Genomic DNA, 26,805 nt, shown 5'->3' on the forward strand with positions numbered 1-26,805 from the left:
GGTGAAATGGTTAGCACACTGAACTTGCAATCCAGAGGTTGCTGGTTCCGTTCATTCCCGACACGACGGTTGAAACAATGGTGCAATTTCTATTTCGATTTAAAGCTTTCGCGACTGCAGGGATTCATAATTCTTGGTTCTTTCGGTAAAGTCACGTAGAAGGGAAACAATATTGTTTTATGTTTTTTATGATGTTGCTGTTTCCCTTTCTACGTGACTTTACCGAAAGAACCAAGAATACGGTGCAATTTCTGTGAATCCCCTCAAGCAGTTGAGTTCATTGGCAGGAGGTCTTCCTGCCTGCAGGAACATGAGCACACAATTTTAGGGCTGCTTCTTTACCTTTTACCACCTTCACGATCTGCTAGGAAGTAAATGTTAAAGAACCTGGTGGCATGCCCCACACCTTAGATCTCAAAGTTATTTTCTACACGAGTAAATAAAAAAAAGATATGTACCCTTGTAGCTATGGTTACCCAGGCCCTTCTTATAAAATGGATAACAGATGACAATGGATGATTTATCATTCAGTTAAAATACAACCAAATTTACCTGCTGTGTAGAATAAAGGCTTCTTAAGACATCAGCGTGTGTTCCTGCGTTATTTTTGGGCACGGCACAATTTCCACTCTTGATTCAACTTCCCTCTGCCATCCTTGAAAGTGGAACAAGAAAATAAGCAAAATGTACATGTCTCACACAATTTCTGAAGTAGCTATAGATTGAAATAATGTACAGTCACACCCCCGATTTACGTAGGGGTTCCGTTCCTGGAAGGTGTGACGAATATCGAAACGACGTAAATCAAAATCATTTACAGGGTAGGTGGAGGCAAATCGCTGCGACAATGGATACGCGAAAATACGGGTGATGCTGTCAGCGATGTAATTGCGTGCGTGGAGGTGACACAAATCAGGTCGCGGTATTAATAACGTGATGACGAATTTATGAAACGACGTAAAAGGGGGGGGGGGGGGGGAGAAGCAAGTCGTGGTATTACCGTCCATGTACGGTAATATGAACCGTGGCATCAATAGAAATTAACAAACAAAAAGGCAGTTTCCCCTGCGGAAAATAGATAATGATGATATGTCATATTCGGAACGTAATATGGGAAGGAGCGAGAGTGATGCATTAATAAAATGTTTTACTGGCGTTAGTTTGCTGCTAAACTGCACTGGGTTATATCAGCATGGAAACGTATTTATATGCTTATGAATGGATAGTGATAAGTCTTGATTTGAATTACATTTCCATTTATATCACGCCAAGTTATGGCAATATTTACCTAGAAAATTTGTTTGTTTTTTTAATTTAAATTTTGTTTTGCAATGTTTACCGTCAGTGTTCGTACATTCTGGAATTGAGTATGCAAGGGATGTGTTCTGAACATCGGGATAGATACAACATTTAATATAATGTGAAAATATATTTCCTTTAAATCCATAAATTGAAGGGCAAATTATCTCAGTGTAAAATCACTTCCTAAAACATGGACGGCACATGTGTTTGAAAGAGTGTGTGTATGAGTGACATCTGAACTGGTCCTGGGCCTCATGTAGTTCAAAGTCAGCTATAAGTGTGCACCTGGTGCAGTGCGTCAACATTAAAAACAAAGGCGGGCGGGAGTGTCTAAACATTTTGTTGGACACCCTTATGGGTGCCGGGCCATCACGAATTCACCTCAATGTAGCGAAACTGACTCCACAAATGGTTCCGGGTCTTTGGGCCACAGACCCCAAACTGCGTTGACTGTATCGCATCGCACACGCTTTGCTCGTGGGCCGTGCCGTGCCGGTCACACCATCTCCTCTGTGCGCTTGTTCCGCAACACCTCACATCAGCGGTAAGTGATGTCTGAGTTAATCTTGAGCCCTCCTTTACATCCCAGCCAGAATAACTCCCATGACCGGCACAGTGTAGGGGAGGCCTTCATCCAGCAGCGGATTGACAAAACATATATACATTAGTTATTGTGATATATTTTTACAGTGGTTCAACTGTACTGATTATTATTCTTAGCTCTTTCGGTAAAGTCACGTTGAAGGGAAACAATAAATAAATTAATGCAAACCGACACACCTGATGACGACCGTTTGTGTTATGGTCGAAACGTCGTGAGAATTTTTATTGTTTTATATATTTTTTTATTTTATTGTTTCCCTTCAACGTGACTTTACCGAAAGAGCTAAGAATATGAATTACTGCAGTCACGAAAGCTTTAAATCAAAATTTGTACTGATTATTTATTCAATATAGTGTTTAATTCCATTGACTAAGATTCTTATCATTTCATTCGAGTAAAAATATGTTGACCTATTTGTAGTTGATGAATACACATTTCTTTTTTTGTTTAAAATCTAAAATGTATGGGTGTTCCAAGTAATAACAATCATTAATTCATGTTCCACTGGAAAGGAGTGCAGTTATGTATGGCTATTAAAAAACACTGGCATATCACCAACAACGATTATGATAATATTGCCACAGTGCACAAAAATAATTACAGTTTCACACAGATAATCGTTATTTATACTCTGTCAACAATACCGACCAACAATGTAATAAGCAGAATTATGAATTAATGGAATGATGATTATTTATATAACTTACATGCGCAGTTATTGAAAGTAATGTTGGCGTTTCAATTGGTGGAAATATCAAGATAGCATCCACGAGTAATTGCATCGATCCACTTTGCATTTTAACGTCAAATAAATATTCGTGGCAGACGTTTGGAATAAGGTACAGTACTCAGATTTACATTGCCTTTGAAAAGGGTAGCCTAGTTAGTCATGCTTCACAGATCCACATCACCCCATCCCACAACCAGATAAAGGTATTATTTCGGGATTGCAGGGATATTGCATAAGCTTGTGTTTAAAAGGTCACCTGTCATGATTGGAACATCATGGTCTCTTATGACGTGGCCGCTCAACATCTCTTCATCCAGTACATGTGTTGGTGTTAAATAGTAAGGTGTAAAAACGTAAACCTCTCAAAACAAGACATTTTCAACATTTTATTTCGTTTGCAACATGACTCAGTCAAATTTCCTGGAAAGATGATGGTTGAGTCAGTCAACACTAGAGGTAGCACTTCAGTTCAGTTGCATCGGAGTGAAGTGAAATAAGAAAGTGCTTCAATTTAGTGGACGTTGCTCTCAGGGGCCTGGGTCACATCGCTGCAGACGTAGCAAGATCTGAAATCGCTGCAACCCTCAAAAACGCTAAGATGCCAGCTAGCAACCTCAGCAAAGATGAGCGTTTTGAATTATATAAATTAAAAAAGAGGGATGATATTGTAGTCCTCTCAGCTGACAAGGGCAATGCTACTGTCATCATGGATAAAATAGAATACAACAACAAAATTAAAGAATTACTCGACGATGGTAGTTATACAAAAATAAAAAGAGATCCCACCAACAGCCTCGTCACACAAACCAACAAAATAATTTCTGATTCAACCGCATTAATTGATCAATCTAAACAGTTTTCGTTGAAACCTTCTGCTGCCAGGCCACCAAGATTATACGGCTTACCAAAAATACGTAAAGTAGATACACCCCTTCGTCCCATCGTCTCTACTATCAACTCCCCCACCTACAAACTGGCTCGTTTTTTGTCTGAAATCCTGCGTCCTTTCACTGGAAAACCACCTCTGCGGTACAAAATTCTACTCACCTGGTATCGACAATCAAGGGTATTTCCCTGTCCCCAGACGACCTGCTTGTCAGTTTTGATGTAGTTTCCTTATTCATCAAGGTTCCTGTACCTGACACCATCGCAATCATTGAAGACTTGGTTCATCAAGGACTAAACACTGAGGTACTCCCCTGGTGAGACACTGTTTAACCAATACATACTTCACTTGGAATGGAACTTTCTACAAACAAACTGAGGGCACCCCAATGGGCTCCCCCCTATCTCCGGTTATAGCTAACATTTTCATGGAGAAATTTGAGACTGACGCCATCCAGACTGCCACTCTGCGCCCAACCTTATGGAAGAGGTACGTGGATGACACTTTTGTCATCTGGCCACATGGCCGGCCTGCTCTAGACCAATTCTTCGACCACATCAATTCCATACACCCAGCCATCAGATTTACCATGGAAGTCGAAAAAGATGGCAAGCTACCTTTTTTGGATGTCCTAATTAAAAAGAGACCTGATGGTTCAATGAGCCACTCTGTCTACAGGAAAGCTACCCATACGGATGCTTATCTGAAACCGGATTCCCACCACCATCCATCACAGAAGAATTCTCTCATCAAGACTCTGTATCATAGAGCCCAATGCATATCCGACCAGGAACACATAGGCAGTGAACTCAAGCACGTACACCAAGCTCTTAAGGCTAATGGTTACTCCGACTATACAATCCGCAAAGCTATCACTCAAACCATGAAGAAGGACCCTCTTGAGGAGCCTTTCAAAACCATCACTTTACCCTACATTGCGGGGATCACAAAAAAGATCTCCAAAATCTTGAATAAACACAAGATCCAGGTCCGTTTCAACACATTACATAAAATCCGTGATCTGGTTCCATCTGCAAAAGATGTGATTCCGGACATACAGTACCTTGGTGTCTACAAACTAAGTTGTCTCTGTGGTAGTAGTTACATTGGAGAATCCAAACGCCATGTCTCGGACCGCATTCGTGAACACAAAGCAGACCTTAAACACGGTAGGACCAACACCTCTGCCGTGGCAGATCATTGTTATAATTCAGTAGGCTCACATGACATTGACTTTTCCAAGACAGAGGTTTCTTTGTAAGCCATCTGGCTACCATGAGAGATTCGTTCATGAGGCTATCCACATATACAAGCACAGAGACAATTTCAACCGAGAAGATGGATTCTGGCTTAGCAATCATTGGAAAGATTTGATAAACCATTTCAGGTCTTAATTGATTGTTCACGCTTACAGTGGCTTTCAGACAGCATACATTAATTTTTCGTCTCCCCCCTCCTCTTTTGAGAACATAGATGGACTAGTCCTTCTAAATAAACTGCCAAATCGCTGCGCGTGGCGCTGACGTTTTTTTTTATAAATAAATAAATACACCGTTTAAAAATAAATAAATTTATGCAAACCGACACACCTGATGACGACCGTTTGTGTTATGGTCGAAACGTCGTGATAATTTTTTTGTTTTATATATATTTTATTATTTTATTGTTTCCCTTCAACGTGACTTTACCGAAAGAGCTAAGAATATAATAATAAAGTGCTTCATCAAGCTGTTGCATTGTAATTAATATATTAGTTATTCTGTTGTAGTAGTTGTAGTTTGTAAAGTAAAGGAACACAATACGCTACGTATTATCGTGTATTTGTTTAGTAATTGGTTTGCCAAAAATATATTGAACTTTTATGGGGTTTTATTATTATGTTTGCTCCAAATTAACTTTTTGTACACTATTATACATTCATAATTAATAAGGAGAATACTCAACTGAAATAATGTTTATTTATTATTCTCCACGATAACAAACTAAAAAAACACCTGGGAAAGCCAGGGTGAACGTGTGACACCGATTTAATGCGCAACCCATTTTAAAAATGCAGAAACATCCGGAAAGTGTGCTATTTTCAAATTATTTACCACAGTGAAGGTGACTAAACGTTTCACGTTTAGCCTTCTTAGGTTTCTAAAGGGGCCTTTATGAGTCATGTGGTTATTTTAATCGTTTTCAAACAGGCAGAAATTGTGTTGTCACCAAGTTCCATAAGCAGCTGCATTGTATCTTTGACGTCCACTATTTTTGAGTTGTGCTCCAATGAAATACTACTTTCCTATGAAAATGTAAGCAGCTAACTCACTCCGAAGGTGTGGACTGCCCATTGCTGTCGGCTGATGACAACCGTAATAAAATGTTTTTACAATAAAAAAAATCATACATACTGATAGTACTTCTCAAATGCCATATTAATAACTCATAAAGAATGTTTTTTATGCAACATATTACAGCGAAATACCTTCAATAAATTATTTTTTAAAAACTGAAATATTTTCTACTTGGCATTTCAAGTGACGAGCACAGCAGTCAATGTTGTACCTTGGCCTTAAGTTGAGTTTGTGCGTTTGCAATATTTTAAGTCTTAAAAAAATAATTAACACGCGTAATCAACCATAATATAACCCGCAATCAATTCAAACAATGCCTGCCAGGAGCACTTAAAAACATGTACATTTGATTTGTTGCAGGATATCCTCAGTGCTGCTCATTTTCATATATTTCAGATGAAGCCAGAACTTGGCACACTGTCCTTCGCATCCTAGTGCCCACATACGATTTGCACCACTTAATCTCTTCCCCATCACGTATTCATGCTTCTTCAAATGTCATTGTCCTATGGGAATCTGTCTCTCTTATTACCTCTCCTCCTCCGCACCCCACCTTAAGCACCACCTGTGAAGACACTCCTCACCCCTGCCATAACTGGGCAAGCCCCTGCATACAATCTCTGTGTCACGTCTGTGATTGTTTTTTTACAAAAATCTGCTGAATTTCACATGACATTGTAAACACATCGTTACCTTTTCCAAGAAAAAAAAACAGATTCCATACATACCAACTCCATTTGCCTCAGTGTTATGCCAAATTTCATAAACCTGAGTACTTTTATTTAGGTCTACAAGCTTTAGTATATTGATGCGTTCCATGATCTTATCTAAAATAATGTTCCAGCTTATTTAGTCACCATTCGATGGACGGGCGACTGTGTTGTTGTTGTTGTTGGTTTTCTGTGCTGTCCTCCACTTCGTGTTTTTTTTAAGTGAGTAGTTTTCAATCTATTGCTCCACAGGTGTAGGAACCGGCACTGTGTGGACAGAATACAAAACTATCGCGGGTGCCAGATATAACTCTCTTGGCAATGTATTGCCACCAAAGTGAAAAGCAGGCCCTTGAAGGCAGAGCATGAAGAACACAAACGCTTCCATAGATGCATACTTTTCTTTTTTGTAACAATCGGGAAACGGCCGTGTAAAAAGTTAACCTGATAGCTCTTTTGCCAAGAGATGCCTCCTATGTTTTCATTGCCATCTTCCCTTCGTCGTGTAAAAAAAGTCAGCATTGTTAAAGAATACACAGTGTAATAAATTACGTAACTGTCCAGCTCATATGCAAGATGAAATCACTCGTAACAATGTAAATGGCATGTAAGTGAAAATGCACAAATGGTTCATATCCAATTCAGCTTATTTGCCACGGTGTCAAGTGACCAAAACAAAAATAAGTAAAGGTAGGATGTTTATTCTGCACGTTAAAATGTGTTCGTGTTCACATTTGATTTTCATGTTAATTCTTCAGAAATGAATTTTATACAGTGGAGCTAACTATAATTCATTGGCCTGCCCTGCACAATTTCTGACACATTGCCCCATTTTATATTTATGCCACTATGTCACTATCTCTGTTAATAGTAATTATCACTATTAACTGGAAGTCTCAAATTCCAGATGTTTATTTCACAATAAATACCCAAGGGGATGAGCTGTATTTAACAGCCTTCCTCTCAAGTCTGAGCGGATCACATTTGCTCTTTCAGAAGAGCAGAAACATCATGGGTGATGATAATTTAAAACTATTCATCAAGGACTCAATAACATCCCCTGTCATCACTTGAAGTCACGCAAGCCCTTTTGGACCAATCTGCTTAAACCTTAGACAATGTGAAATCAACTCTGATGAAGCCTTGGTGAGCTGAATGGAGTTCAAAGGAACTCACAAACACATTGTGAAAGATCCAACGCAGAATATCCCTGGGTTTGATCCTCCACGAAGCTCATGGTCCACCTTAAATCGCATCCGCACAAACCATGGCATATGCAGATAACTGATGCACAAATGGAACATTTAAAATTATCCAGTGTGCAACTGTGGTGATGCAGAACAGTACAACATATAGTGACACAATGCCCGATCCACAAATATGAAGGAGACATTACAGCGATTCACTCCGCTGCTCCTGACACGATTATCTGGCTTGACCAAGTGAATGTGAAATTATAGTTGTTGCTTTGCATCTACATCTACATCAGTTGTACGAAAGAAGAAGATTAAAAAGCAAAATAATGAAGACCGTACAAAGTAAATGTATTTAAATCCGTGTGCATGGTGACTCATGTGCGTATGAAAAGCAACACCCCAGCACTAGTTAACATCTCCTGCCATCGCACAATGACAATGTCACATGATACCTACTTGTTGTCGTATTTTAAATGAATAACTACTGTCTCCTTGTGCCCAATAAGAAGAGGCTCGTGCATTTATGTACATGCGGACAGAGTAGTACTCTTCATCATTTGAGCCGTGAACAGAAATCCGATCAGCAACATTTTGTTAATTATTTTCTATAAAGTGAAATTTCCCCATCAGCACCCCGATCTCAACATTATGAGTGTCAGATAAGAATGGGGTTTTCCACACATTTGCAGGATGTCCTCATTTATTGCAGAGACCTGTGCTATGTGTCGGTGCCATAGCTATGTGAAATCTCTCCAGAGCTGCCTCCCACAATCACCAGGCCATTTCCTGAGTTGAGACATCTTTATCTGGGTATAACTTTGTTTTAGTTTAATATTCTTTCATAACACTTCCGGATCTAGTCTAATAACGTGTGACGCTGTGTTTGCCTCGGTTGTTAAAAAAAAAAATTTGCTTTCTTATGCCGAATACATATCTTTGGAAAATCCTTGAAAGCATTCATGTTAATTTCTTCCTTCTCAAACTTGATTTGAAGCTTTCGTGACAAGCAGGAATTATTCTTTGGTTATTTCGGTAAAGTCACGCACAAATAAAATAAATAAAATAATAGAATACGACGTTTCGATTGCAACACCAAGCAGTCGTCATCAGACAGACTGTCTGTGTGTCTCCGTGTCTGTGTGTCTCCGTGTCTGTGTGTCTCCGTGTCTTTCTCAAATTTAGTTCTACCTGATGACGACTGCTTGTGTTGCAATCGAAACGTCGTATTCTATTATTTAATTTATTTTCTTTCTACGTGACTTTACCGAAAGAACCAAAGAGTTCTTCCTTCTCAATATTAATTTAGTCACAATGTTAGGATTCCATTGTGCAGGTCGTTAAAATGTGGTGCATTCAAAATTTACAAATCTTTGCAAAAGCAGCCACACAGCTGTAAGATCCAATGCAATTAAAATATATCATGGGAGGAAAATGCAATGTGCATTGTCCACACTTTGCGATTTCAATAAATGGTGCTTGCCTAATCTGCAATGCATATGTTGCATTCCTTGTAGGTGTATATTTAACGATAATTATTTGCTCTCTACACAGAACCGTGCAGTGTGTATTTTTAGGCTGCATGACCTACTCTCAACTACCAGAATGCCGCGAACATCGGACATATTTTATATTGAACAAGGTCACTTATTTCATGCAGAATAAAATACACCATCTCATATTTTGTTGATTAAAGCATATATTTTGTTAATATCTCAATATATCTGCTGCTACATACACACGGTTGCTTGCATTTTATATATTTGTCATGCAGCCATTGTATGTGTGCTGAGCGCAAAGGCTTATTTACCTGCCCTGGAGAGTCTGTATCAGTTGGCAGAGAGCGTGGAGGACAATTTCCTCAAGATACCATGACACTGGCAGAGTATTGGGCACCAGTCTCTTTAACAGTGAGAGACTCCCTTTGCCTAATTTACTGAACAATGTATAGCTCATGTTGCAAGCTCATGTGTCTATCCATTCCTGTAGTATAGTAACAATTTTCAGCGTTTTATCAGTCCGCTGCTGGATGATTTCCTCCCCACAGCTTGTCGGTAATGGGGATTGGTTGACCATATTTTAGCATGCTGATCAATGCTGGATAACCCAGGACTATTTCAGATACCACGCATCACTGATGTTTCGCCGTGGCTGGGAATCTAACTCAGCTGCTGGGTGGATGTCTCGAGTTCCCACCTATCTGGGGTTCCCAAGGTCGCCCTGTTGTTGAAATAGCTTAGCTGGGAAATCTGCAATGTTTTCTCAGGACATTCAAAGTCGCAGAGATTGTCAGTTATGTAATTATCCACCATTCAAAATAATCCATTTTAATTTCGTTTTCCCCTCTTCCTGCTATTATGACAAAAAAAATGTCAATGAAACATCCTGGTTTTTACGTACCTAAAAGATGGCAACCATATGGATAGTGGAGTACTGTACACTAACCACTGCGCCACAGCCATCCACTTTCTGCATATGAATGTTGAATATGTAATCCATAGATATATTCTAACATAACATTTTGTGATATCTTTTTTTTGCTTTAGGTCTGGGATGACTTTCCAATTAGGCAATTGTGTTAGCGTGCTTTAATTTACCGTACTTGCTTTCTTGTGTTAGCCGCTGAGGTCGTGGCGGGTTTCCTTTCTCATTCCTGTCGCTCTATGCCCCCTGTACCTTTCCCATTCTGCTGAAATTTGCACTGATGCCTACATTATTGAGGGCGATATTGGCATGTAAAAAAAAAGGTTGATTGTTGAGTAGTTTATCACAGATGAAACATTATTAAAGTCTGTGTGACGAGGGCACATTTATTTGAGCCCACAAAATAAATCCCCGGTGCTCATCTGTTGGTCGCCCTGTGTGCTCAAAGTCATTGTGGATTTATTGGTTTAAAAACCAGAATAATATCTCGCCTTTGTGTGGCGAGAGGGCATCTAAATCACGCTGCAACCAACACGACTACAATTAGCCATGCTGGAAATAAGAAATTACTCCACAGCTATACATGCACCGGATTCGTAATTTGAAATTTTCCATTCATTACAACAAATAAGCTTTAGGGATTTTCACTCCTGCCCTTGTTTCCAATGTGGTAACGTCCATAGCTAGGTGACTTAACACAAAATGTCACGCGTATTGCATGCTCTGCTAAAATATGCACATGTATGCAAAAGCGGAACGCTTAGCAGTTTATAAATGTCTGTATATGGCAGCAGTGAACCGTATTTGGCAACTGTGTGTCTTCTTGTGTATTTTGGAAACAAATCATGGTCACATAATAGTGACAAGGGGCAGCCAAAAGAATAGCAGACTAATTTTTATGGCGTCCTTTTCCTATGTCATGTGTCAACATCCACACACCCTAAACAGCATTTTTATCCCAGAATTTGTGCCAGGTTTTTTTTTAAACAAGCTATTGTTCACCGACCATTTTTATTTTATCAAAGGCTCGAAAAAAATAGGAAAATGCCTGTCTGGCATAACATTACTTCACGCGCGAGTGGTTTTACAATCATATGCATAGTATGTGTGTATGTGTTTTTTTAAATAGATGAATTGTTTATAAATTTCGTTATTCACTATCGCTGTCTGCACATTTGAGTTGGGATACACGCCCCGGGTGGAGGGTGGGGGTAGGGGGGGGTGTTGTGACGTCAGGCACGCACGAACCCTGCTCCACGTGGATAGTGCGTGGTGACGTCACCACGCGCACTTGCACCAACCAGCCAGCCAGCAAAACTTGTTTTTGTAGGGTTAAGTACAGTACTATAGTATTAGAAGCTTGTGATGGCAGGCTTCAAAATAATGTGATGACGGTTCACTCGCTTGCAAAATGAGAACTAAGCGCGCCATGTAAACACACTGCAGGTCTGACATTGTGTTTGACTCGTTAACGCCAATACATAAACAATAGTGAGTAGGCATTGAGATGTTTCCATTGTCTGGGTATTGACATTGTTTCATGCCTACTTGTTTATTTCTATACGTGCCCTTGCGTGCACGTATTGTGAACGAACATGTAGATTATACGTTTATATTATACACGTACGCATACGGCATGCACATCTTGTGTCAAAGCCTTGACAGACTGTAGGGTGCAAGTACTGTTAGCGGGCAGCACCTGTGAAGGCCGAGGGATTGGGTGGCCAGCACCACGCCCGGCCGCCTTTGTCTCCCTAGTGCGCCAGGTACTCAGTTGACGCCGAGGCGACCTAGCGGGGAGGCCCAGGACCAGTGTTGTGACCGCGAGCCGAGACTCGAACTCGGCTCGCCGGGGGGGTTGGTATCTGGGACGCGGCGACTTAAGCGGCGTGTTGACATCTCAGCCCAGGCACGATAATCACCAGCTAAGCCCGACCGGGCGAGACCCTGTGGGGGGTGGGGGGGGTGGGTGGGGGGGTGTGTGGGGGGTGTGTGGGGGTGTGTGGGGGTGTGTGTGTGTGGGGGTGTGTGTGTGTGGGGGTGTGTGTGTGTGGGGGGTGTGTGCGGTGTGTGTGTGTGTGGGGTGTGTGTGTGTGGGGTGTGTGTGGGGTGTGGGGTGTGTGTGTGTGGGGTGGGTGTGTGGGGTGTGTGTGTGTGGGGTGTGTGTGGGGTGTGTGTGTGTGGGGGTGTGTGGGGGTGTGTGTGTGTGGGGTGTGTGTGTGGGGTGTGTGTGTGTGTGTGGGGTGTGTGTGTGTGTGGGGTGTGTGTGTGTGGGGGGTGTGTGTGTGGGGTGTGTGTGTGTGGGGGGTGTGTGTGTGTGGGGGGTGTGTGTGTGGGGTGTGTGTGTGTGGGGTGTGTGTGTGGGGTGTGTGTGGTGTGGGGTGTGTGTGTGTGGGGTGTGTGTGTGTGGGGTGTGTGTGTGTGGGGTGTGTGTGTGGGGTGTGTGTGTGTGGGGTGTGTGTGTGTGGGGTGTGTGTGTGTGGGGTGTGTGTGTGTGGGGAGGGGGCAGCACCGACTACGATGCCGCCGCCGCTGCTGCCCGCTCGCTCCCAGTGACGTCACCGGGCAGAACAAAAGACTCGGTGAGCAGCTCGGGCTGCAGCAGTCGCAGCTGGGTTCGTGGTGGTGCTGGTTGTGGGTGGTGGTGGTGCTGGTTGTGGGTGGTGGTGGTGGTGCTGGTTGTGGGTGGTGGTGGTGCTGGTTGTGGGTGGTGGTGGTGGTGCTGGTTGTGGGTGGTGGTGGTGCTGGTTGTGGGTGGTGGTGGTGCTGGTTGTGGGTGGTGGTGGTGCTGGTTGTGGGTGGTGGTGGTGCTGGTTGTGGGTGGTGGTGGTGGTGGTGCTGGTTGTGGGTGGTGGTGGTCTAAGCCGAGCAGACGGAGGGGGGTGGTGGTGGTGGTTGGGGGTGTTCGAGACCGCATGCCGCAATCGGTCTCCCCACGGGCTGCTGCTGCTGCTGCTGCTCCTGCTGCTCCCGGGCGTTCGAGTTGTGGTGTAGACGATGTAGAGTCGTAGTGTAGGAGACGAGTTGTAGTGTCGAGAGGAGTTGTAGTGTAGAGGATGCTACTTCGGGTGACAGGAGGACGCGTCCCTAAGGCAGCGAACGATGCTCGGGGCCGAGGTAAGGAACGCGTCCGCGGACGGACTCGGCGAGAGTTTGAATGGGTGGGCTGTCCGTGGTGCCCGTGGTGCCCGTGGTGGTGCAGGTGGTGGTGGTGCCTGTGGTGGTTGTGGTGGTGCAGGTGGTGGTGGTGCCTGTGGTGGTTGTGGTGGTGCAGGTGGTTGCAGGTGGTAGTGGTGGTTGCAGGTGGTAGTGGTGGTGCAGGTGGTTGCCGATGGTGGTGCACGTGGTGGTGGTGGTTGCCGGTCGAGTTCGATTCCCGCTCACAGCCAACACCAGTGAGGATTATCTGAACCGGTCCTGGGCCTCCCCTCGGCCGACTTAGCCTCAAATGAGTACCTGGTGCGGTGTGTAAGCATCGCCACTTGGGGAGACAAAGGCGTTCGGGCGCGGTGCTGGCCACCCACTTGTGCCGTGCCGGTCTTCATATGTGCTCGCTAACAACACTTGCCCCAACAGTTTGTTACGGGCTGTGCGGGGGGACTTTGTCATTGCTGATGGTGGTGGTGCTGGTGGTGGTAGCGCTGGTGGTGCTGGTGGTGCTGTTGGTGGTGCTGGTGGTGCTGTTGGTGGTGCTAGTGCTGATGGTGGTGGTGCTGGTGGTGGCACTGCTGGTGGTGATAGTGCTGGTGGTGCTGATGGTGATGCTGTTGATAGCGCTAGTGCTGGTGGTGGCGCTAGTGCTGGTGGTGGCACTGCTGGTGGTGATGGTGCTGGTGGTGGTGCTAGTGCTGGTGGTGGCACTGCTGGTGGTGGTGCTGCTGGTGGTGCTGGTGGTGGTGCTGGTGATGGTGCTGCTGCTGGTGGTGGTGCTGGTGATGGTGGTGGTGCTGCACCGCGGGTTTGTTTACAGGGGTTGTCTTGGCCGCTCTTCCTGGTTGTGCCTTTTCCCTACGCAGTCGTCAATGAGCTGGATGCATTTGTAAGCCTTGGCTGCGACTACTAATACTTGTGGCAGCGTCATCAATAATGCATTTTTTTATCCAAATACATTCTGGGACCGATGCGGTTATTTTATACAAGAGGCATAATTTGATAATATAGTACTATATTGTATTATGATTGGTATTATACATTATTTCATATGTTATTGTGAATCCAGTCACATATATAACATGTTATCTTTACGCTAAATCAATAAGAGTATGTATAGCGTGGCCTATTTTGTGGCTTACAGATGCTGAAATGTTTTAATTTGCAATGTGAAGTCACTCATTAAATTTCATGTAATGCTGTTTATTTTTGTACTGACTCTACACTTGTAGTTGTCGTACATGCTGAATCTTATGTCGCGACACGAGAATAATTCATGTTGCAATTACAACAGCTCTATACCGTATATCCTTCTGCAGTTATTTCATATTAAGAACTCTTTTTGGCATACGTCCCTACTATTCATGATGGTGTATTATGTTACTTAATGTGCATACTCTATTATATGCAGAGTATAGTGGTGAGTAGACTTGCCACTGCCAGTTTGCAACAGTCTCGATTCCCACAGAAAGATGAACCCTTTAGCTTCATTGGGGAATTACGATATTGCTGTGAAAGCATCGTTTTTAACAGTGTATAACCATTATGTTCCATTAACCATTATACTACTAGCCGGCATCTCAAACATTAAGCGTATCTGCCAAAACATGCATTGTTCAGATTAACATAAACTGTGCTTGTGTGGCTACACAGTTACGTAGGTCCAAATCCCCTCTCTGCGAATTAGCCTCGTACGACCTTCCTCCCGTGGATGACTAAGGTGAACACGTCGTCTCCACACAGTACTTTACAAATTAAAATCCGACTTCTTTCCCAATTGGGAACCTTGTTTCAACTGCTCCGGATGCAGAGCCAAGACCGGTGTCCTCCCGCTCCGGACAGGCGGTAGGAGTATTACATATTGCATAAGTGGCTGAAATTCAATATTCTCTGAGATAATTGCATCCGATATACGTGTGTGCGTGTGTGCTGACAAAGCTCCACGTTACCAAGAAACCATAACTGCTGCTGCTGCTGCCTCCGCCGCCTTACTCTCGCTGATTATGACCCGCTGTTGACATTAAGGGCATCTGTATTTATTCCTCTCCAAAAAGTGACAAACCCCTGGCTTTGATGTTGCGCGTGGCGGGAGAGTGCTTTGGCAACGTCCCCGAGTGCCTTCGACAGCTTCTGAAGTAGCGAAGGTGTGGGAAGTGTGCAAAGGGAGATGCCAACCGAAGAGCAGTGGTGGGGGGGATGGTGGTCTGTTGCTCGTCCATCAGCGAGCCACTTAAAACCAGAGGCGATGTGTCATCAGCACCAGCGGGTTCCGTGAACATGCCCCTGGCTGGGTTTTGCGTTCCTAGAAGAAACAAGGTGGGGAGGGAGGAGAGGGGTGAGTGGGTGCCAGGTGCATTTACAGCAACAACAAAAAATGGTGAGGACAATTTGATCATGTGAAAGCCGGGCAGGGAAGGCTTCAGAGGGGTGGGGGAGAAGGCTAGGCATGATGTGGATTAAGTAGGAGCTGCGTACACCTGTCCCCCCGCTAGGGCCAGGCACAATGATGATGTAACTGTAACAAAATATGCCGCTGTGCTGAGTAAATAGGCGCAGCAAGACAACGTCGGATGGAGTGTGCTTTAGTGTCGACGTTTCACTGCCCAGAAATAAATGGCAGCTGCAGTGCGGGTTCAAAATCACTGTGTTTTTATGGGTGGGTGGGTGGGGGGGGGTTACAGTGTCTGTATTATTAAATCGAGTTTGCCTTCAGTCCTCGTGTCCCAGTAATTTCTATAGGGAATTGCCAAAGGCAAAACATGCATTAACACTGAGAATGTCACTTCATTAGTGGCAAAGAATAGGCCATTAATATGCAGGGTCTCATTGTTTAATTAGTACTCCAGTAATAATACTCCAAACGTAGGTGTGGGTACCTTAGAGATTGTCAATAAGCTGTTAAAGTGTTAAATAAATAACAAATCAATGTGAATTAATCCATATTTAATTGGCTGGACGGTATGCAATGTTACAACTTCGGAAGGTAGAGTGAGGGAAAAAAAGTATTTGATCCCCTGCTGATTTTGTACGTTTGCCCACTGACAAAGAAATTATCAGTCTATAATTTTAATGGTAGGTTTATTTGAACAGTGAGAGACAGAATAACAACAACAAAATCCAGAAAACGCATGTCAAAAATGTTATAAATTGATTGGCATTTTAATGAGGGAAATAAGTATTTGACCCCCTCTCAATCGGAAAGATTTCTGGCTCCCAGGTGTCTTTTATTCAGGTAACGAGCTGAGATTAGGAGCACACTCTTAAAGGGAGTGCTCCTAATCTCAGCTTGTTACCTATATAAAAGACACCTGTCCACAGAAGCAATCAATCAGATTCCAAACTCTCCACCATGGCCAAGACCAAAGAGCTCTCCAAGGATGTCAGGGACAAGATTGTAGACCTACACAAGGCTGGAATGGGCTACAAAACCATTGCCAAGCAGCTTGGTGAGAAGGTGGCAATAAGCTGTTAAAGTGAGAGATGACATTGTCATCCTCTCAGCCGTCAAGGGCAATGCCATTGTCATCATGGACAAAATAGAATATAACAACAAAATTCAGGAACTACTCAACGATGGCAGCTATACAAAAATAAGAAGAGACCCCACCAACAGCCTCGTTACTAAAACCAACAAAATCATTTCTGATTCAACAGCATTAATTGATCAAACCAAACAGTTCTCGTTGAAACCTTCTGCGGCCAGGCCACCAAGATTATATGGCCTTCCAAAGATGCATAAAAAGATACACCCCTTCGTCCCATCGTCTCTACTATCAACTCTCCCACCTACAAACTGGCTCGTTTCCTGTCTGAAATCCTGCGGCATTTTACTGGAAAAACCACCTCTGCGGTACTAAACCCTACTCACCTGGTATCGACAATCAAGGGTATTTCCCTGTCCCCAGACGACCTGCTTGTCAGTTTTGATGTGGTTTCCTTATTCACCAAAGTTCTTGTACCTGACACCATTTCAATCATTGAAGACTTGGTTCATCAAGGACTGCATACTGATGTACCCCCCCTGGTGAAACACTGCTTAACCAACACATACTTCACCTGGAATGGAACTTTCTACAAACAAACTGAGGGCACCCCAATGGGCTCCCCCCTATCTCCAGTTGTAGCCAACGTTTTCATGGAGAAATTTGAAACTGACGCCATCCAGACTACCACTCTATGCCCGACCTTATGGAAGAGGTACGTGGATGACACTTTTGTCATCTGGCCACATGGCCGGCCTGCTCTAGACCAATTCCTCGACCACATCAATTCCATACACCCAGCCATCAGATTTACCATGGAAGTCGAAAAGATGGCAAGCTACCCTTTTTGGATGTCCTAATTAAAAGGAGACCTGATGGTTCAATGAGCCACTCTGTCTACAGGAAAGCTACCCATACAGATGCTTACTTAAAACTGGATTCCCACCCCAATCCATCCCAGAAGAACTCCCTCATCAAGACTCTATACCATAGAGCCCAATGCATTTCCGACCAGGAACACATTGCCAGTAAACTCAAGCCCGTACACCAAGCTCTCAAGGCTAATGGTTACTCCGACTACACAATCCGTAAAGCCATCACTCCAGCCATGAAGAACGATCCTCTTGAGGACCCATACAAAACCATCACCTTACCCTACATTGCGGGGGTCACAAAAAAGATCTGAAAAATCCTGAATAAACACAAGATCCAGGTCCGATTCAACACAGTACATAAAATCCGTGATCTGGTTCCGTCTGTAAAAGATGTGGTTCCAGACATACAGTACCGGGGCGTCTACAAACTAAGTTGCCTCTGTGGTAGCAGCTACATTGGAGAAACCAAACGACATATCTCGGACCACATCCGTGAACATACAGCAGACATGAAACACGGTAAGACGAACACCTCAGCCGTGGCAGATCACTGTTATCATTGAGTGGGCTCACATGAGACGGAGGTTCTCTACAAGCCATCCGGCTACCATGAGAGATTCGTTCATGAGGCCATCCACATATACAAACACAGACAATTTCAACCGAGAAGATGGATTCTGTCTTAGTAACCATTGTAAAGACGTTATAAACCATTTCGGTTCATGATTGATTGTATTTTACGGTGACTTTCAGACCGCAGTCCATTTGCTGGCACTGCCTCTTAATACCTTTCACACGACGGTCAATGGTATGGTTTATAGCATGTTGTATAATAATAAATAGTATAGCATTGTAATGTTTAACTAATTCATAAGGCAATATATAGTATCGTAATTGTATAGTGAATATACAGCAGTGTGGTATACAGTAGGGTTGGTAGAATAATGCATAGTGTAATATTACAAGTCTAATATTTTACAGTCTAAAGTATAGGGTAGTGTATAGTAACGCATTGTATAATTCAAGGATGGGTTTGTCTATGGCAGTGTATATTACGGTGTATAGTCGTGTAATGTAGAAAAAAGTTTAGTTTGAGACATATCAATATAATGCATAATGTTAGAGCTTACATTGGGCTGTGTATACGATATTATACAATGTAGTTTAGATTGGAAGGTATAATATTGTAATGTATAGTAGTCTAGTTTATAACATAGTTGTAACGCAACACAGGACAGAGCAGCGCATCGTGGCTGTTTCTCCCCCCTCCTCCGTTCCGAGCACAGATGGACTCGTCCGTCTGAACAAAGCTCGTCGCTTTCCGTGGTGCTAACGTTGAAAAGAAAAAACCGCCACCCTTTTTTCGACATAGAATTGTAATGTATAAAGACTTATTGTTAGTAGCTCAGCTGATTGGAGAGTATATTAAGTTTATTGATAACATTGATGTTTATGTTTTAGTTTTTTATCAGTTTACTATATGGTATTCATTATATAGTGTAGTGTATACCCAGTTACTTTATGTTAATAGCTCAACTTATTGAAGAATATATTGAGTACATTTATTATATTGATGTAGTTTATACATAGTTTTTTACATGGGTTTATTGTATGATAGTTGGGTAGTTGCAGTCCTTTAGCATCAATATACTAAATGCCTCTGTTGATATGTAAACTCTGACTTTAACATAGCTATTTTCGTGATCAGTTACATGCTAATCCCTCACATTAACATCGTGCTAATCTCCCAGTTACATGCTAATTTATGACTTTAACGCCTTGCTAATCCAACACTTTAACACAGCTATTTCAATGCTAAATTCTCCTATTGATATGTAAACTCTTTTGTCAAGGCGCTCTGCTCCTCCCACCCAGCTTAAAAGACGCTGCCAAGCTTAGCAGTGTTCATTGAAGCGCTGTCGTCCCGACAGTTCTGTTCCTTCACCTGAAGAAGGCTACTTGTGTTGTGGCCAAAACGTCGTGAGAATTTTATTATGTTTTATTTTTATTATTTTATTTCCATTCTACGCGACATTACCGAAAGAACCAAGAAGAAGGTGACAACAGTTGGTGCGATTATTCGCAAATGGAAGAAACACAAAAGAACTGTCAATCTCCCTCGGCCTGGGGCTCCATGCAAGATCTCACCTCGCGGAGTTGCAATGATTATGAGAACGGTGAGGAATCAGCCCAGGACTACACGGGAGGATATTGTCAATGATCTCAAGGCAGCTGGGACCATAGTCACCAAGAACACAATTGATAACACACTACGCCGTGAAGGACTGAAATCCTGCAGCGTCCGCAAGGTCCCCCTGCTCAAGAAAGCACATATACAGTGAGGGAAAAAGTATTTGATCCCCTGCTGTAGTGTGTTACCAATTGTTTTCTTGGTGAATATGGTCCCAGCTGCCTTGAGATCATTGACAAGATCCTCCCGTGTAGTTCTGGGCTGATTCCTCACCGTTCTCATGATCATTGCAACTCCACGAGGTGAGATCTTGCATGGAGCTCCAGGCCGAGGGAGATTGACAGTTCTTTTGTGTTTCTTCCATTTGCGAATAATCGCACCAACTGTTGTCACCTTCTCACCAAGCTGCTTGGCAATGGTCTTGTAGCCCATTCCAGCCTTGTGTAGGTCTACAATCTTGTCCCTGACATCCTTGGAGAGCTCTTTGGTCTTGGCCATGGTGGAGAGTTTGGAATCTGATTGATTGATTGCTTCTGTGGACAGGTGTCTTTTATACAGGTAACAAGCTGAGATTAGGATCACTCCCTTAGAGTGTGCTCCTAATCTCAGCTTACCTGTATAAAAAACACCTGGGAGCCAGAAATCTTTCTGATTGAGATGGGGTCAATTACTTATTTCCCTCATTACAATGCAAATCAATTTATAACATTTTTGACATGCATTTTTCTGGATTTTGTTGTTATTCTCTCACTGTTCAAATAAACCTACCATTAAAATTATAGACTGATCATTTCTTTGTCAGTGGGCAAGCGTACAAAATCAGCAGGGGATAAAATGCTTTTTTCCCTCACTGTACATGCCCGTCTGAAGTTTGCCAATGACCATCTGAATGATTCAGAGGACAACTGGGTGAAAGTGTTGTGGTCAGATGATACCAAAATGGAGCTCTTTGGCATAAACTCAACTCGCCGTGTTTGAAGGAGGAGGAATGCTGCCTATGACCCCAAGAACACCATCCCCACCGTCAAACATGGAGGTGGAAACATTATGCTTTCGGGGTGTTTTTCTGCTCAGGGGACAGGACAACTTCACCGCATCAAAGGGACGATGGACGGGGCCATGTACCGTCAAACCTTGGGTGAGAACCTCCTTCCCTCAGCCAGGGCATTGAAAATGGGTCGTGGATGGGTATTGCAGCATGACAATGACCCAAAACACACGGCCAAGGCAACAAAGGAGTGGCTCAAGAAAAAGCACATTAAGGTCCTGGAGTGGCCTAGCCAGTCTCCAGACCTTAATCCCATAGAAAAACTGTGGAAGGAGCTGAAGGTTCGAGTTGCCAAACGTCAGCCTCGAAACCTTAATGACTTGGAGAAGATCTGCAAAGAGCAGTGGGACAAAATCCCTCCTGAGATGTGTGAAAACCTGGTGGCTAACTACAAGAAACGTCTGACCTCTGTGATTGCCAACAAGGGTTTTGCCACCAAGTACTAAGTCATGTTTTGCAGAGGGGTCAAATACTTATTTCCCTCATTAAAATGCAAATCAAGTTATAACATTTTTTACATGCGTTTTTCTGGATTTTTTTGTTGTCATTCTGTCTCACTGTTCAAATAAACCTACCATTAAAATTATAGATTGATCATTTCTTTGTCAGTGGGCAAACGTACATAATCAGCAGGGGATCAAATACTTTTTTCCCTCGCTATACTTGCAGTATATAATATGCTCTCATATTATCGCCGTTAAGGGCAGGATGGGACTAAATTATGTCTGAAACCAGAAGGCAGAAACGTGCAGTACATTTTTTCCAATAATGTTAATGTGTCTATGTTTTGATGAGAGGTGAGTAACCAGACGGAGTAATAAAATAAATAAAAGTGGTGTACAGCCCAGACAAAAGGTAACCTCTGACACAATCTCTCCTTGGCCTTTGACATAAAAGGACATTAATGAGGTATGCTACTTTTTTCTTTTCACCCGATCAACAAGCAGCGCCTTGAAATGTAAAATGATAAATTGGGTTCCAATTCTCAATGTGTCATAATATTTGTAAGCTGTACCTCCACTTGTTTTAAGACATGACAAGGGCAATGATCTCTTATACAGAAAATGGTGCATTGTACAATTAGCGTGTCACGCCTATCATCAGATGTTTAAATAAAACCTTTGCACATCTGCCAGCGACTGTGCTCATCATCAGGTGCGCAATCGCACACACAATCCCGTTTGTAATGTATGAGCTTTGGGTTAAGACGCCATACGCAGAGTGTTAATGCATTTAAATGCCATTTCTTACGTGAGAATAAGGTTGCGTAGTCCACCATGATTTACACGTCGCAAGTTATTATCTGACATTTGTGTCGTGCTAGACACGTTGTTGTGAGCACGGGGCACCAGCTCACTTTCTCAACACTTGTGGCATGTTTCTTATATTCAGAAAAGAGAATGACTTGTGTGTGGGTGTGTCTATTGCATGGAGACTGACAATACAGCAAAGCCACATGTTTAAAAGTACAACGTGTTCCTTACACAGGTGTGAGATTTAAAAAAAAATCCTCTGTATTATTGCCCAATGCATGTTTCTCAGGGTCACCAAGATATATTTATTGGTGACATTTATTGCTTCGTTAGGCAAGCAATGCAACAACTGCTGAACTAACAAAGCCAGGTTTTCGAGGAAACTGTGGTGAAAAGTTAGCTATCATTGACAGGCGTGAATACAAATGTGATTTTTGCAAGTGAAAAAGTGCCGTTATTTCATCTCGTCAAATATTTTAACTTGTTTTTCAGACTCTGAGCATATGCATTCCAGTAAACATAATTTTAACTTCTGATGGCACACAACTAAACTTGCAGCAATGCAGGCTTTGCCTGAAGCTTTTTTGCATGAACATATTTAGAAAAAGTTATAGGCCGACACGTCTCCTATTCTTGGTTCTTTCGGTAAAGTCACGTAGAAGGGAAATAATACAAATAAAACATAATCAAACAAAATTCTCACGACGTTTCGGCCACCTGAGGACGGCTGCTTGCGTTGTGGCCGAAACATAATGAGAATTTTATTTTATTATGTTTTATTATATAATGGTTTATTTTATTATTTTATTATTTCCCTTCTACGTGACTTTACCGAAAGAACCAAGAATATGAATCCCTGCAGTCACGAAAGCTTTAAATCGAAACATCTCCTATTGGCCACCACATTTATGGTGTCAAGTGTCATTCCCTACTCTTCATTTCCATTGATCCCATCAATGCTTCTGACCTCGAGAAGATTTCCGAGTGCACCGCCACCTTGTAGCAGTGGTTCTGGGCCGAGGGCCTTTCCTTGAATGCTTTACATATCCAAAGCTGACCTGATCGGCACCAGACAGCGACTCACCATGATCACCAAACTTACTTCTCGAGCAGTGTTTCTCAAATGTTTTTGGCCCGCGGGCCACTCAGCCGATGCCAACATTTACGTGGACCACCTAGCCCCCCCCCTCACCCCTGGTGACAAAAAGCATTCACTTTTCTCTAAATACCAGTAATATAAAATTATTAATTTTACCGGAACATAATTTTTATTTTTAATGCAGCTATAAGGTTTTTTTTTTAGGGTGGCCTTTGGATCTTAGGGTTAGGGTAGTTTAATCATGGTTGTTTACCTTACGACATTTTTAAAATGAAATCTGGTAAATAAAATAGAAATCAATGTCCAGAACAAAAGGTCATATTTCCGGATCAGCCTGCATTTGCATCACAGCCCACGGACCACCTGGAGGACCGTCATGGACCACTGTTAGTCTGGGACCCACGCTTTGAGAAGGCTCTGTCACTCGGCAAGCAGTGATGTCACGGCCAGTAAATTCCCATAGGGCTATCAGATTTGGCTGGATGAACCAAAGGCCAGATCAAAATGAAAATTCTGCCTATGTGTAACGTAACTGGAGTTTTGATGTACAGAACACTGTAGCGTGCAATAAGCACAACGAGGCAGGCTATTTTGTTAATTGTCTTTCCACAGAATGTGGGATGACTGTTATAATGGATCGTCTGATGGATCCCGCAATTTAAAACAATTGAAAAGGCATTAAAATATGGAGATGAAATGAAACATTGCGGGTTACTACATTTGAAATATAGTGTGTGACTACAAAAAGCAAATACTCTATGACCTTTACCACAGGTCATGCACATATGCAATACAATTAGGGGTTCTATGTGAATAAATGGCAATGTAATCATTGCAGAATATTATTCCACTACCTTTAAGCCAATATGTACGTGGAATGACTACATGAAAGAATATGGGCCTGTTCACATGCTACAATATTTTCAAATGCACCATTTTCCCCCTGACAAATGGTGACACGTGGGCATTTACCTCAAACATTTTTATCCCCATTCACTCCACTCGCCTAAAGGTGTCCAGGCCTCTCGGTGTGAAACGTGGGGGCAAAGGTGACAGATATTACGCCTTTATTTTCTGTGTCACCACGTGGTCAAGTGTAAGGATGCTCAAGCCTTTTTTAAGCTCTTTGCTTTCTGGATAGGTCACCATTGTCATTGTCGGCATCATCCTATTTTATATTGGAGATGAAGTGATGATATTAGCCCATGTGCAGGAGGAGCAGGTGGATTGTTGCATTGTGAGACCTTACGGGATAGCAACAACCTGGGTAGGACTCCATCCAGCAGTGGAAAGATCATGGCTGATGATGATACAGTAATATATATAATTTTTAAAATAAAGGTCACGTGTAACAACATAACCCAAGGTCACCAACATGCGGATTTCCAAACTGAAATCGAAAAGGGCTTCATCATAACCAGGCCAAATCACAAGGTTAAACAGTAGTTTGCTGCTTATATTTTAGTGGTTAATTGGATTTCAGTTCTTTGTAAATCTACTGCGAGATGAAGATCTATGATAAGCCAGTCATGGGGGTTGTTTGACCATTCTCCATGTTGGTCGTCAGTGCCAATTGGTGAAGGGGGAAGGCAGCATCGATTCAAATATAAGTATTCACTAATGTTAGCCCTGGCTGGGAATCCAACTCGGTGCGTAAACCACTGTGCCATTGCTCCAGGTGCTCTCTTAAATAAGACCGGATTAGTTTCTGAAAATAGCACAATCCAGACTGAATCTTGTCTGCTTATTTGGTGAATAATTCACCTTCCATGAAACAATAATATATCAAAGCACTTACATTACAGAATTAGTATAAAAAAACAAATGGAATATTTCTATCTTCACAGCACAAAGATATGGCTCCAGCAAGTGAATCAACTGGATTCAGCTGCTGTGCAAATTAGTCGCGCTTAAAATGAAAACCTGTAAGCTGAAAACAAACAAATGTCAACGGTTTCCCTGCAGCTGATGTGGAATAGTCTGTGCGACAACACTTGACGTTGCTGTAGCTGAAGCAAACCTTTTTGGAAAACAACTGTAAATATTATTTTTAAGCGTATAAAGATGTTGACATTTGAATATAGTACAGTGCATTTTTGTTTAATTTCGTTTTGTTACAAAGGTTGGCAACCAATGAAAATATTTTGGATACTAAGCGTTCAGAAATTCCACAATTCATGTTTTATGGCACAATTCGCCATACACAATTAGCGGGAGCTACATTCTGTAAATAATACCACAGCCGATAGAATATCGGGGAGAATCCACGCTAGACGTGCTTTTGTCACACACACCACGTCCATGGATCAAGCTGACCAGACAGACTCTATCCGTGCTATAAAGTTTCTGTACCAATAAAGTTTATGTACCAATGTGGAAAGAGTTATAAAAACTTGCCCATGAATCTGTGCAGAATGGGTTACCGGGTCCTCTCAGAGCTCCCCACACAAGCAACATACCCCCAAATCGTGATTGGTGCCATTCCACAATCAACATTTTTTTTATTTCACCAGGTTAGGTCCACCGAGCCATATTTTTCAGAAGCGACCTGGCCACAAATGACAGCTCAATGAAGTGGCTCATCATGTGGAAATTTCTAGCAGCCAAATATTCTGCAACGCATGTTGATGATTCTAAATATGGAGGGAAAAACCGGACGACTCAGAAAAATCAACGTGACCAGAGGGAGAACACGCTCCAAATATCCAGGCATCGGGGTTGGGACCGAACCCACGACCTCCTGTATACCAGGCGCTGTATTTTAACATCTCGCCACAATGGCACCCAATCGTCAACTTTGCCGTACACCCCTCTCACTTTGGGCCATTCCACAATTGTGCCATGGGGAGTGGAGGAATGGTTTCACTTTGATATGAAATTGGCCGACGTGAATTGCATTCTTGCAGGAATGTTTCCATGTTTATGAAAAACCGGCCGCCATTCTGCCAAAAAGTAGTGTAATGACGGACAAAACAGCTACGTGAATTGGGTCCCGTACGTCTTGACCTTGTTTGACTTCGACAAGTCATCGTGCTTGTTCAGCCTTCCTGTTGTGGTTTTAAGAAACTATGGTTCATTTAAGACCAAAATAGAGTATATAAAAAATAAACCACGTGATATTAATTATATGCAGAGGCCATATTCAGAAGAAGCAACTGTTTCCAATGGAAATAGCTGAGGACATTGACTTACTAACAATGTCTATAAGTTTGACACGTAGCATATAGGCCAATGAATTGTCAGCACAAATAGGTTTAAATCAAAGTTACTTACGTGTATGGTGCTTCTCTGAGTAAATCTGTTAAATGCACAAGAACTCCAGGCATGAAGTGGTATTTGCATACAATTTGGCCACTCCTTGCTGTCCTTACCTGCTCTATATAGTTACACAATATAGAATTAGTCTAAGATGGTCATCTTAGCCGTATTGTCTAATTACAGAGTTGTATCCTGTTCAGTAGAGTGACATATGAGCTTTTTTCTTTAACACACTTGCAGCAGAATCTTGTGACACAAAAATAC

The 26,805-nt window shown here is 42.6% G+C and overlaps 1 protein-coding gene across 2 annotated transcripts in view; it reads left to right on the forward strand.

Moving 5' to 3' along the window:
• The window catches only part of LOC116940240 (E3 ubiquitin-protein ligase MARCHF1-like), a 177,118-nt gene that overhangs the window by 104,805 nt on the left and 45,508 nt on the right, over positions 1 to 26,805 (forward strand). The window contains exon 1 of one of the 2 annotated variants that reach the window (XM_032949742.2): positions 13,033 to 13,302. The exons of the other annotated variant lie outside the window; for it this stretch is intronic. Within the exon in view, the coding sequence (XP_032805633.1) occupies positions 13,288 to 13,302 (15 nt within the window). The 5' untranslated portion in view covers positions 13,033 to 13,287. Of the gene's footprint in view, positions 1 to 13,032; positions 13,303 to 26,805 lie in introns of those variants that run through there. 2 annotated transcript variants of the gene reach the window in all.

This window comes from Petromyzon marinus, chromosome 8 (assembly GCF_048934315.1).
Source record: "Petromyzon marinus isolate PM22_M1 ecotype Great Lakes invasive population chromosome 8, UKy_Petmar_22M1.pri1.0, whole genome shotgun sequence".
NCBI lineage: Eukaryota > Metazoa > Chordata > Hyperoartia > Petromyzontiformes > Petromyzontidae > Petromyzon > Petromyzon marinus.